Here is a 14,776-nt window from a genome sequence, read left to right as displayed (position 1 = left end):
AAAAACAAACAATATTATCTTTTTTTTTAAATCATCATCTTTCTAAAAGTCAAGGTGCCACTATGCAAGTGCACATTTAAGAAAAGACAATAGACACCGATGTAATGTAATTGTAACTTATTGTTTTGAATAAATACCATAAAACTGTTACCATACTATTTGGCCAAAATGTTGACAACAACTTATCGATATGGGTCCCTGGCACATGGGGCACGTGGTGAGCCTTCTTAGGCATTCAAGGCACACCACGTGCCCCTGGGCACACTGCAAAATGGGGGGAAGAAAAACCTCGAAACTCACAGGACAGTCAGCATATAGCTTCTCGTCATCTGAAAGCACAGGTATTACGACATGCTGGTAAACTGTAATGACACACCTGCCACTGGCTGTGTATGTTCCTACGGCCAGTTTTCAACATGCATTTCAACATTTTCTGTATATCATTTAGAAATCTGTATATCTGTGTATCTTTCTTCAATGATACATACCATTTGGCTGGTGCCTGTAGCCCAGGAGGGGGAGTGGCCGGCCTTCCTCAGTGCGGTCCACACAGGTCGCCTCATGCTGGGCCAACTCCCCCGCCATGGCCACATGCCGGCTGTTGAACCAGCATGTGGCCATTTTAGACCACATGTGTTGGTGCTGCTGGAAATAAGAATAAATAAAGGGATTTTCAATAAAGGTACATTCTGCATTTCACTTCAAGCCATCACAGTTATTTTGGTAATCATGTATCACTTATCATCATATAGGTAGATGTCGTTGACCAATCAGAAGGCTCCATTTGCGGGTCTGTAATCTTCATACAGACCCGAAAAGCAGGTCATTAATCTTAAAATGGACCTGCGGGTCCTAAACTTCGCATGGACCCACTTTTGCGTTCGAATGTTCGACAGCAGCGCAACCGCAACACTCGAAATGCATTCTAAACATTCCATAGAACCCTGTGTGATGCGGAACACCCGTAGCGAACGTTTTTGCAGCCAAAGTATGACACAAAATCAAATACTGCACACTGTAACGTTACTAAATACTAGCATGGCATGGACAATGGCTATATGCTAATAACGTTAATGACCCGCTTTCCTTTGGTCTATACGGTGTGATAAGGCATGGTCGTTCCTATAACAACCTTCGCGACCTCGGCACTTTATTCAGTGGTTATAGGAACGACCACGCCTTATCACACCGTATAGACCGAAGGAAAGCGGGTCATTAACCCTATATTAAAAATGTATGTCAACAGAACTCACTCTCGAACATCTCGCAAAATGGCCCCTCATCTTATTCTCCGAGATGACATGGAGCTCATCAAACGGACAGATGTACAGGACGCCGTCCTGTGATTGTCGCGTCTTCAATGAATATTGATTCCATGTTCGGTAGATGACTGGTATAAGAATGACATAGATTTATTAATATGCATGGTATTATAGGCGTCTGTTGTCTTATCTGTATCAGTAAGCTGTCTGGTAAAAGACGTTTGCGTGCTTTAGTCGATATAACTGTCGTACTTCAGTAATAAACAAAGTAGAAACAATACTATAAGCGTATGCATTATGAAAGTTAAATAAGTAAGAATAAAATCAATACTATATACATTATGAAAGTAAACTAAGAATGAATAAAATCAAATACTATAAACGTGTGCATTCTGAAAGTAAAATAAGTAAGAATAAAATCAATACATGTAATAAAGTAGGTATACGCAGAGCAGGTAAAAAAAACAGTCCAGTTGGAATGCCAGAAGAAACAATAAGATGCCTACTGGTTTAAACTAGAATGGAGTAAAGCATGTAAGAAGAATGTGCGTGATGAAAGATGGTATCACAAACAACAAGTCTTTTATTGCTGTATTTGACGCTTCATTGAAGAATTACTCATTGAATTAGTCCACAGCAAGTAACTTTTATGGATGACATCAGCGTGCTCATTAATTTTCGCCTGATTGAAAAAAAAGGAAACAAATTTCATTGCCCTCCGATGATATGTCCAACAAAGGCTTTCTGTGTTGTGTAATTGTTTAATATGATCCAGCAAACTTGAGGCTCAATTGGTCGCATTTGATGGCATGTGTTGACAGGTTGTTACATTTGAATACCCAGTTAAATATTCCCAGGTGTTCCATTGCATACATGTATGAATGCCCATCATGACATGACATGACAAGCTGTTTTCTGCATTTGCTCTAGTTAAAGTTATGTTGACAGTCTAAGGTGTTTCATTGCATATGAATATATTTGTTGCCAAGGAGCATCATATGATTGTACAAAACATTTGAACAGATTTTTCGCCATTCCTACATGTGCAAATGCCTTAGGCCACACCATCTTGATTTTATGGATGACATCCTCTGGAGACCCCAAAACTAATGCGCGCGGGCGAAAAAAAGATAATCCAGCAAAAAAAATTAAATGCTTCTAAACCAAGGACTACTAGTAAGAAGCTGGTATTGCGAAATGAACCACAGAACACAGTTTATTTGTCGAGGGTGCATGTAGGTTGTCTTGTTCATCATAGCAGACTCAGCGCAAGTGATTGAATTTTAATATATTGACAAGAACGACCAAAGAAGTATACTATTAAAAGGTATTTTGCTCCAATGATCATGACTGCGGATGATCTATGACTGTGATGAGAACACTCATATACACCCATAAGGGCAGTTTCAACATACATGTCATTGAACTCCATTTTAAGCATTCCATGGTTTACGCTCACAGATCTCACTGTGAGACCTCTGCCAATCCCTCAATTCCTCTCCCATGTCTCTCATTATTGCAAAAGAAACGTGTGAGAGCCACTCTGGATAGGTCGTGTTTGAAATTGTCTGGGCGATACTCACTGGTCGCCGCGATCCTCTCGTACAACTGTGCAAACGCAAAATCACCCTAGCCAACATCGAAGGCATACCAATCCACAAATACGCCAACAGTTATCGATAAGCCGGCACAATGGTAGCCTTTTGCGGCAATCTAAGTCAGCAAGTTCCAGAGTTCCGTGTAGCCTTGGAGGAGGTGATTTTTTTTTGTTTGACAACAGGCGAAAATCAATGCGCGCGCGGATGTCATCCATAAGATTAAGATTTGTGGCCTTATGGCAATGGGTGTCCTAAGGAGTAGAAAAAAGGCTGTTGCCTGCGGAGACATACGAAATTTAAAAAAAAAAAATCAACCGTGAACGTAACAATTCAGTTCAGAGAATGACTGGTTCATTGGCGAATCCAGCTACCAAGGCCCTTCGACAAATCACGTCAGATCGCTCCTGTCACTGTTCTTGTACGCTGTGCAAGGTGATATATGCCTGTCGGACAAAACTGTTTTAAGTTAGGCGTTCCTGACATTAGTATATGCCACATCTGTTAATTTAAACAAAATTAAAGCTATATATTCAACTGAGAACAACCCTCTGTAGGGTTATCATATTTCAATATTCTACTCTTTCTTCCAGATGTTGTCTCCAAAGTTGAATTTTTCAAAACCTCAAGACAATAGGTAATCTATAGCCTGTCGTTATGCCTTGGATATGTTCGAATGTACCATCATACAATAGGATTGCTTATCATCAAATAAAGTTTTTAAAAAAATACAACGAGCACTAAAATCAAGAAACAGTCCGTCTGACAAGTGATATATTGTGTTATCATATCCATGAAAAATGGAGATAACACTCTCCAGTTTAATTCCGGACTTCCAGTTTAATTCCGGGCTGACCTCCCATATCTCAGCAACTTTACTACTAGTGCTAATATTGTAAGCTATAGGTAAAAATGATGTGAGAAATACGTAGCAGCCATCGATGACCCCCTGCGGATTAGCCCAAATCTGCAGAAATCTGGGAGTTGAGCCAGAAATCTGCAGAGATCTGGGACTTCAGCAAGATATCAGGGAAATTCAGCCAGGAATCTGGGACTTGAGCCAGAAATCTGGGACTTGAGCCAGATATCCGGGAACTTCAGCCAGAAATCTGGGACTTGAGCCAGAAATCTGGGAACATCAGCCAGATATCTGTGAACTTCAGCCAGAAATCTGTGACCTTCGGCCAGAAATATATGAACTTCGGCCAGAAATTTGGAGAATTCTTGGAACTGCAGCCAGAATTTTGAGAACTAGTAAGTCTACAAAGTATTTTTCATCCTCGAATCATTGTGCCCATCATCCTGGCCTCCCTTGACCTATCCAACTCAGCGGTCGGTGGGACCAACCAAGTAACAACTAAAATGGATTTTCTTGGTGATTGGATGTATTTATCAGCTTATCCCTTATATTAGTACCTGTCGATATCAGAGATGAAACACAACAGGAAGAAATAATCCTATCCATCTGCCCACCTTATTTTCTGTCCACCTCTAATAGCTGAATGATACAATTATAAACATTGGATGTACCAAATAGATAGTGTGGATGGACAAATTACCACTCAACTTAAACATGACAGTATTATGTACTTCTTTCATCTAGAAGCACTAGAAAAAATTAAGTGTAAGCCTCGTTGTTCCACTACATCAAGGTGGGCACAGAGAGGATCCAAAAGAAAGGACCCAAACAATCACTAGTAGATCTCTGTTACTACCTATCTTGCCAAGCTATTTACAACAGTAATTAACAAGCTTCTCACTAAGTATTTACATGTAGATGAATTATATAACGTCATTTCTCGAAAACAAACTGGCTTTAGAAAGAACTTTGGTGGAAGTAACAATAACCTCTTTGGTATTACAAAAAGTATTCTCCAACAACTTTTCAGACTTAATATCAAACAGTAAGATATTAAACAGATAACCTTGTAAATGACATCATTTAAATCATGTTCGCAAGTGCTGGTACAGTTCTATGCATCACAGATGTCAAAGGCCTAGTACTGCAACTAGGCGGATAACTGAAGTTACACAAGGTCACGGGTGAAACCTGTTGAGTAACAACTTACGATTGAAAATAGAGTGCCTCTTAGTATAAAAGACTGTAACGAAACGTAATACAGATCAGTCGTTGACTGTGACAAAATGACCGGCTCTGCCAGTGTAAAAACAGTGTTAAATCTGAACTAGGGTGGTGTCTGGATAAGACAGTACTCAACAAACAGATTATACACTATACACAGAAGAAACTTAAGGCAGGTGGACAAGAATCAAGCTCTGTCAGAAACTGCGAGGAACGCCTCGCGTCTAAAATAGGAGCTATAGTGTTCGCAATGACTTTATACATAGATGCAAGACTCAGTCTTGTGTACATAAGGGTTGTCACTGTTTGAGCTCAAAACGAAGGTGCGAATCTAAGTGATCTAATCTACTCACTACCACATGTGCTTGACTAACAAGTGCGTCATAGACGGTAAAACAATATATGCTTGGCTGACAAATAGTAACACGGTGCTTAACACAACAAGGTTAAAGTTCGCATGACAAGAGTCTGTTAAGGGGACGGCGGTGGCGTGTCAAGCTCTGAGGCCCGGATTCACGCTACTCTCACAGCTCTCGTGAGTTCTCGCCAAGTTCTCATGTGACCTCTAGTCGCGATAACAATTGCGTCATATGCTACGGCGCCCCGTCATAAAACCAGAACCCATTTTCCTTGGCTTCAAGTCGCTTCTCCGTCCTGGTGATGGGACGGGAGGTGGGCCCATCCTTTGCCATTTCCACTTGTGTGTCAATGACAAACTAGGACCTCGTCTTCTCTGGCAGCCCAAGCTTTCTCCCTACCTTGTAGAATTGTACTGTCAACACAGCTTGTTTCTTATTCTCCTGCTCCTCCCCGACCTGAATCACCTGGCCCACATAGAAGCGGCGGCGGGGATCAGAGTAGGCCACCGCCACCAGCTGCCCATGTCTGACCTCCTTGCCCTCCCAGTTCAATGCCTGAAATATAGGAATTTTTGTTTGTTTAATCCAATAGCAGGGTAACACAAGTAAGAAAAAAGCATCTAGGGCTATTTATCAATTATCTCCATGTATTACATTTTTGTAGGTATTGCCTGGCTAGCAGGGAGAAGATTAATTTGCTAGAGATTGACCCTAACACTGTCATCCACTTAAGACTTCAAGATCACAAAAGACTTTAACATTATCAGAATTCTACTCATGTTAACAAAAAAAACATAATCAAATGTATCAGTTGTTATGCAGCATTCAAGATACACATGTACAATGCACTCACAGTTCTCATATTTGGGTCAGAGGAAGTAGATTCTGAAGACCGCTGCCTCTCTGGGTCAGAGGAAGTTGATTCTGACGTCCGCTGCCTCTCTGGGTCAGAGGAAGTTGATTCTGACGTCCGCTGCCTCTTTGGGTCAGAGGAAGTTGATTCTGACGTCCGCTGCCGCTTAAGATCAGAGGAAGTTGATTCTGACGTCCGCTGCCTCTCTGGGTCAGAGGAAGTTGATTCTGACGTCCGCTGCCGCTTTGGATCAGAGGAAGTTGATTCTGACGTCCGCTGCCTCTCTGGGTCAGAGGAAGTTGATTCTGACGTCCCCTGCCTCTTTGGGTCAGAGGAAGTTGATTCTGACGTCCGCTGCCGCTTTAGATCAGAGGAAGTAGATTCTGAAGACCGCTGCCTCTCTGGGTCAGAGGAAGTTGATTGTGACGTCCGCTGCCTCTTTGGATCAGAGGAAGTTGAATCTGACGTCCGCTGCCTCTTTGGATCAGAGGAAGTTGAATCTGACGTCCGCTGCCTCTTTGGATCACAGGAAGTTGATTCTGACGTCCGCTGCCTCTTTGGATCAGAGGAAGTTGAATCTGATGTCCGCTGCCTCTTTGGATCAGAGAAAGTTGATTCTGACGTCCGCTGCCGCTTTAGATCAGAGGAAGTAGATTCTGAAGACCGCTGCGTCTTTGGATCACAGGAAGTTGATTCTGACGTCCGCTGCCTCTTTGGATCAGAGGAAGTTGATTCTGGCGTCCGCTGCCTCTCTGGGTCAGAGGAAGTTGACTCTGACGTCCGCTGCCTCTCTGGGTCAGAGGAAGTTGATTCTGACGTTCGCTGCCTCTTTGGATCAGAGGAAGTTGATTCTGACGTCCGCTGCCTCCCTGGGTCAGAGGAAGTTGACTCTGACGTCCGCTGTCTCTCTGGGTCAGAGGAAGTTGATACTGACGTCCGCTGCCTCTCTGGGTCAGAGGAAGTTGACTCTGACGTCCGCTGCCTCTCTGGGTCAGAGGAAGTTGATTCTGACGTCCGCTGCCTCTTTGGGTCAGAGGAAGTTGATTCTGACGTCCGCTGCCTCTTTGGGTCAGAGGAAGTTGATACTGACATCCGCTGCCTCTTTGGATCAGAGGAAGTTGATTCTGACGTCCGCTGCCTCTTTGGATCAGAGGAAGTTGATTCTGACTAGCCTTAGTACCAACCTCCGTAGTGACCGCTGGCTCAAAAGAATTCGCTTGCTAACCACAGAGTCTGACCCTGCGCGTATCCGTAACGGCTGTCTCCTTATCACGTAATGAGGGGAATTCGAGCTGCGTTCGGTGGGCGGGGCCTCATTTGATTGGATGACCTGAGCAACTGATAGTCCAATGACGCGGCTCTATTTTCCACGTAACCTTACTGTTTTCCTGAGGTCAGGATACCGCGCGAAATTTTTACATAGATATGCGTAGTGCCATTTTTCGTTCCAAGGTGTCTCTATTGCCCTGTTCGGGTCCAGTTTCGAAAGAATCGCCATGGCAACAGTTCTTAGAACCTACCAGTTACGAGTAACAGTGTGGCATGGGGAGGAAATTCCCACAAAGACCGCAGACAGATGGCGACATCTGCATCGTGCTCTGCGTGTTCGGTGAAATCGAAAGCCCCTCCCCATTTTGCAGAATGTTGTCGTTTCTGTGGAAAAGATCTTCGGATCAATGGCCAGCTGGAGAACATGCGGAAGATTTTTGACATACCGAAGCCGAAAATAACGACGTCAGGCGAGAAGAAGCCACCCGAGAAGCCCATCTTTCAGCAGCTAGCTGATGTCGGTGTCATCCTTCACAAAAGGAAGGATGCCTCCGAGCGATTATGTTTGAAGTGTTACGGTGAAATCGCAAAGGTGAAGCAAGGCTTTGATCTTCTACAAAAGTGGAGAGCAGTAGACGACCACGAGCGAGCAGTAGACGACAACGAGAGAGCGGTAGACGAGAGGCAACCATCAGATCTCCAGAAAACACCAGAAAGACCAGAAGAGCGGGCGAGAGACACCCCCTCCAAGACACCGAGGGTTGTAAAAAAAGCCACCCAAGGCGCCGCCTACGGTGGCTACTAAAAGGAAAAGTGATACCAAAGTAAAGGTTTTCATTTTTTTCTTCTTGTTTTAAACGTCTAATTTGACTATATGCTGTAGAGAAAAAGACCAATTTCCACCCCGTCGAAATTATTTACGTTAGTATTTTGAAATTCTGTAGCCTGGAATTCGCCCCCCCCCCTCCCCAGATGTGTTACTAACACACGGCAAGTAGACATGTTGATATTGCTCAAAGCCTCAATCCGAGACCGCACAAAATTGTTTTCATGTCACCGGAGTCTTGGCCGTATATTTTAGAGACTGCATTGGAAATATAGAAGGTTTGGTGGATCACAAACTTTCTGTCCGGTTGTGTCCATGTCTCTACTCTACTCTACATAATGGTAGACACATTGATACTCAAGTCTTGCTTGCTTACTTGTTTATTTTTGCTTACATACTAGATTGTCTTTGAGTTCCGAAAGAAACTTTGAAAAACCACGCAAAAATTTCACTGGAGTCATATTCATATTTTTTTGAGAGAGACTTAAGTTCCAGGATATCTGAATGAAAGGACATTGTTATGATCATGTACTTGTCATTTTTTGTGTGTCCATGTTAAATGATAAAACATACCAATGCTTACACATGTAGCTATGCCACCACATGTTTAACATCTTGCCAATATATTAATGTTACTCGGTGTTAGTAATGGATTGGTATTTTGTATTCAATAGAGGAATAGATGCCCTTCCCTACCAAAACAGGGAGTATGCATATGGATTTCTAATGAATATTTCCTATCATCATTGATGGAATAATTCAGCATGTATGCTGTGTTATTATGGGGATCTTGTTCTCTAATTCACGGACAGATGCAGTTTGTTTGTTTGTTTGTTTGTTGACTAAGTGTAATATGTATACTTTCAGGTCACTGTGACTTACCCTTCAAGAGAAGACAACATCAAATGCAAAGGGGTCATAGCAAGCATTGTGGAGAACATCGCCAGAGGAGAATTCAAGACAGCAGCAAGGATGATGTTCACATGCGAGGGATTAGTAGAGGAGAGAAAAAAGCAGTCACTGAATCTTCTGGAGGAAGAGTGTAAAACTTAAAGCGACTGTCACAATTCCTTGCGTCCATCCTCGGTACAGTGTCTAACAAGTCAAGAAACCACATATGTGCGAGTGCTGCAGTCGCCATACGAGGCCGGAACAACCACCTCTCAGAATTTGCCCACTACATCAACGCTGTTCTGGAGTATGGAGGGGCAAAGACAGCTGTCTTCACTTGATTGTGTCAGTTCGGCATCAGTTCAACACAAGAAAATGCACGTATGAAGCAGAAAGAGTTGGCCAGCACATGTGGAAGGGATTTACAAGCCAAGAAGATGAGGTTGGCGGCTTATGCTGTGGAAAAGGTGAAAGAATGTGCTGCAGATGAGAGTATGAAAACACATGCTGGAGATGGGAAGATGGAGACAAATGCTGGAGATGGGAAGATGGACACGCATGCTGGAGATGGGAAGATGGACACGCATGCTGGAGATGGTAAGATGGACACGCATGCTGGAGATGGGAAGATGGACACGCATGCTGGAGATGGTAAGATGGACACGCATGCTGGAGATGGAAAGACAGGCGCACATCTTGGATAAACATCCATAGAGGAAGACATAGAAAGAGCAGCCCTTAGATGGTTAGGGCATGTCGAAAGAATGGGATATGAACGGATCTCAAAGATCGCTTTCAAGTACAAACCAACAGGCAAGCGCCCTCTTGGTAGACCCAGAAAAAGATGAAAGGACAACATACAAGAAATATTAACAAAGCATAGACTGGGCAGACTAGCTAGACTGGAAGAAGATGGGTTCTTTCATGACCGGGAAAAGTGGAGAAGGCTTCTCAACTGACAGGCCCTGCGGGCCTACCTGGGGAAGATGAAAAAAAAAAAGGTTAACACATAATTTTTGAATGTCTTCATTAGAATTCTCTGCTTTGGATGAGAAAGTAGAAAGGACCCTTACCATCCGCTCCTGACAGCCAATTCTATAGACATAATAGGGCATAGTCTCCAGTGGCTAACACTCTGACTGTGTACGACTTTCCATCTTTGCACCTGCAATGTACATTTGAATCATGTTAATTTCAACATGACCACTGCATAACAAACATGGTGATTGAGTCTGCTTGACAAAGTTAGTACATATCTGAAAAACCCAAGTCCACTTCGCTGATCTCCTTTGCGTAACGGGCAGTCGTCACGTTGAGATTTTCCCAGGTGCCCTTGGCATTGAAGATCCAAAATACAACAGTATTTTGTCTCGAGTTAGGGGCGGCTCTGTTCATGACTTGAAAAGCCTTTTTGAAAGAGCCGCCCCTTGACCCCCCCCCCCCTACTTTGACCCACACTTCAACCTGGGGGAGGCTCCCTCCATGCCATGTTACTACCCTACTAGAGGAAGTGGGTTCATGCCCTGTCCTGGCTGAAGGGGGGCGTGTGGTGGCATGATCAGTGTCAAGGAGATGACAAGGTTAACTTAGAACTAGTAACATAAATCAAACCTAACATGTTGTTTTGCACATAAACCTGTACGTTACATTGACAGATGAATTCATTTGTGTCCACTTGTTTTTTCTTCTATGTATAGTTGTAGACCTTAAAAAGTACTTTGATTGTGTCACTAAAGATTTTTTAACTAAACTCAGTCAGACTCACATGCACCCGACTTTATTGTGTTACCCACAAAAAGATGTCAGGATGTACCTAGGATATTGGATACATCTTTTATGTATTAGGCTTGAAAGTTGTAGAAGGGGCCCACAACAACCTGACGGTCATAAACAAGACGTATAAGGAGAAGGGGATGAAGAATTTTAATGACACTTGTCATGGTAGGGAAAACTAGTATGAGCTAACTTTTTTTTAAGGTTATGCCGTGTTTCCAACTCTCAGGAACGAATTCTCATTGCTAAATAACTTTTTCCTTTTAGTGACAAAGAAAGTTGCCAAAGACATGCGCAAGATTGCCAATGACGCCCAAAAAGGGACGAGGGGAAAACCTGGTACCCGGAGACAAATCTAATATTTGTTGACAAAAGTTGGTTGACAGTGTTCTTATGATTTCATAATCCAGACATATAAGAAGTACATTTGTTATCTTCTGTTGATTTTTTTGCTAACTACCCGTTTTTTTCTCAAATTGCAGTGCTTACATCTTATTTCTTAAAGTTGATATATGCTGAATATACAAGATTGTGGCATCTCATCTGGTCCATCGCGTTCTCCAAAATGAAGACACAGATGCAGCCAAAGTCCTGCACCACCAGTCTTCACGGACTTACCCGGTACGTGGAGGCTGAAGAAGAAGCACGGGAGATAGGGGACGAAGTGGAAGGCATCAGTGAACAAATACACTAGAAGGAGAACGATTTGACATGGACCCTACTACATACAGACCGACAACGACTCGATAAACATCACTGGAATCACAGAGGAAGTTGAGAGGCTCATGGCAGACAGGCAAAGATTGGTGAATTTTGCACATCCTCTTTTAAGAACCACCTGTATAAAATATCATCATTTATGAACTTAATGAAGTTTTATTTCTTTGTCTCTCTTGTCAAATGTTTGAAAGAAAATGAGACGTATTTCCATTACAAACCGATTGTTTATATAGCACACCCAGCTTTTTACCATCAACACTACAGAAATAATCATATATGCATCTTTTATGTTTCATTAGGAAGAAGAGATTGCAAAAATCAAAGAGAAAGGAAAAGTAACAACAAGCAATAGACTACAGGCAAGCCTTCTGGAGAAAATGCTCCAATACCACAACGTGACAAGACAGGCCTACCATGGCCTAACGTTTGTAGGGAATCAAATAGAAGGTATGTCATTATTTCCTGTGCAAGAATATGTTTTGTGTTCTCCTCAAGAGCTCACTTACACGCTTCTGATATGTCTTAATTTCGTAATATATGTAAGAAAAACACATATGCGCCATGGCCCGCCACGATATACACTGCCAAACACCAAGAAGACTCCGACCAAGCAGACACCGCCCAACTACTTGAAACCTTATCATCAGTTAGTGTAAATACAAAACTGTTCCCGAGTCGAGGGACGTTTATATGCCGACAATTATGGGTTTGATTAACAATTTCAATTCATGTCACAAGCAACAGCGTCCAGACTGTTGTGACCCCGTAGCAATTATGCCGCCCACGATGGAGAAGAAGTTGGGGACAGGATACAAAGAAGTGTTAAAAGATGTGACAAATATGGATGGCAGAATAATAGATTTAAACTTTATGAAGAAGCAGACAGACAGGGAGGGACGACAAGGGGACCAAAACAACCAAAGAAGACGGTTCAGATGGTACCAGCGCAGACTAAAGTGCCGATGGGTATAACGGGAGTGTCGACGCTACTCGGAGCTACCTAGTCAGCCACAACAAATAAGTTGCAAAAAAACTACAAACTGTCAGGATTAGTACTGAATGAAACTGAGAAAGCTTTATCAGAAAACGGGGAAATTGCGAAAAGTAGTTGCCGCCCGTGGAGGGAAAGTGGAACCTAAATAGCCAGTGCTGACCATGGCCGCTATTGTCATTGACGGCGCATACAATAACCCGTCATAACATTCCTACGCCCAAAACGCCACACAAACCAGCCTGCCTATCATATATATATAAACCACGACAGGAACAAACTTGTTCATTGGCTTCGGATTTGCAAATAAACTTAGCCGTTGCAGGCCAGACAGTGCAGGGACGGGGAAGCACGGTCCGTCTTGCACGGCCAACTTTCCCTCCGCAGAACCCATCGGGGAATGCTGAGGAAGTGTTGGCAATTCGGGCCTTGCTTGACATGCAGAAACAGAATCCGTTACTTTAAGACAAAGCCATCACAAACAATGACGCAAAAACCATGAAGGGCATTCGGGCAGCTACAAAATAAATTTCTGAGGACATAACCGTGGAGAAATTAGACTGTGAAGTCCATGTGTCGAGAGGGCAAAAGAGAAAAATGTTTAAGATCAATCTCAGTAATCAAATTGCTCTGAGGGAGATTAATTCACGAAAAAAGGGGGACATGATAAAAGAAAATTTTTCACATTTTGCTGAGCAAAGGCGCTAATAAAGCGTTGCACTGCCGAGAGTTTCGTGAATCGGGTTTTATTGAACAAGAACAACATTATATCATGTTTCTCCGGAGATCACACCAACTGCAGTGCATCATCCGTTATCTGTAGTGTCGGTGTTCTGATCAACTGTTGGTCAATAAAGTAGTCATAAAGATTCGATTGTTGCATGCGTTCTGTTTTGAAAATGTGTGAAAATATGCCGTATCAGGGTTTTGTCTGCGGTAATATACGGCGCAACGCCGTTTGTACTGCTGTTTAACATGGCTAGAGGACCTGGCCGCCGTCCGAAAGATGTCACGCGCCGCGGCATACAGGGGTTCCGGATGGGACATCCCTACAGTCCAAGGCAGCGGTCTGAGACGGTAGTAACCCGACCGAGACATATGAAAGGTTGGAGGAAACAATGTTTAAAATGGCGCAAGATATATCATGCAAAACACCAGGTAGGCTAAGGCCCAAGGATGACATACCAGGCCTCCTGGAAAGGATGCCGGCAGTACACTTCCACTCAGAGAACATTCTCGAAGCCAGAGAACCCCAAATCCCGTACCTTATGGACCTTAATATGTTTATGTCAGAACACTCTGCACATTGCACAAAGCCTGTTGCAACCATGCCCCACACACTGGAGCGAAAGTTTGGAACCGGGTTCAAAGACGTTCTGTGCTGTAAGGCCTGCGGCTAAAGATGTACCAGGAAGCGGGCAGACAAGGAGGTGCCACCGGAGGGCCGAAACCAATTACCAACTGTTTATCCTGGAGGTGGGGGGGGGGGATGCACAATGGATAGTACTTTAGCCTTTATGGGATAACGAAAAGAGTTGAAACTGACGATTCAAAACTTGGTATACATTGCTTTTGAACATCATAGCTATGTTCTGACTTTTATCCTTCTACAGAGTAGGAAATCAGGATGTCACCTTCCGAGTCTTTGCGGCAGGGGACTGTGCCCTCTTGGCCCTATGGTATGGGCTATCAGGACCTTGTGGTAAGTGTAAAATAAAAATACTTGTTGTCTTCTTTATTCCAGAAAGCAAGTCACTTAATCTTGGTAGCTTGCATGGTAATTGCTATATTTGAAACCAGTATGCAGACAAATGATTTAAGTATTCCTGTCAACCTTTTTGCTGCAAGTAAAAGAAACTAATATAAGGGACACATATATGTATACCCAGCATAGATTATTTTGCTATATGTTTCCACAGGACTACGGCCATGTTTCTATTGCGAGACCCTTAGCCAAGGTCCAGAAGCCCACTGTATAACAATGCAGTGACAACATTTCCAAATTCCACGCAGCAGTGGGCTATCCCGAGTCAGTTTTCTGACTGCAACACCTTATTCAGTATAGCGATAGAGGAAGCTGTTGCCCTTGAGCGGGCCACAGTGCAGCAATCAGAATGCCAGCTCTGGTATGCAGAACGGCAGAATAGAATAACT

The 14,776-nt window shown here is 43.2% G+C and overlaps 1 protein-coding gene across 1 annotated transcript; it reads right to left on the bottom strand.

Moving 5' to 3' along the window:
* Positions 1–235: 235 nt before the first annotated feature.
* Positions 236–7,244, bottom strand: LOC136420289 (uncharacterized). The gene is made up of 4 exons (XM_066407138.1): positions 6,153–7,244; positions 5,699–5,854; positions 489–645; positions 236–264 (listed from the first exon to the last, which is right to left on the bottom strand). Exons 1-4 carry the CDS (start codon positions 7,242–7,244, stop codon positions 236–238), a joined length of 1,434 nt encoding a protein of 477 aa, XP_066263235.1.
* Between the last annotated feature and the right edge of the window lie 7,532 nt (positions 7,245–14,776).

This window comes from Branchiostoma lanceolatum, chromosome 15 (assembly GCF_035083965.1).
Source record: "Branchiostoma lanceolatum isolate klBraLanc5 chromosome 15, klBraLanc5.hap2, whole genome shotgun sequence".
In the NCBI taxonomy this organism is placed as follows: Eukaryota; Metazoa; Chordata; class Leptocardii; order Amphioxiformes; family Branchiostomatidae; genus Branchiostoma; species Branchiostoma lanceolatum.
The sequence above is the reverse complement of the archived record's forward strand: the minus strand, read 5'-3'. Positions and strand labels throughout refer to the sequence as shown.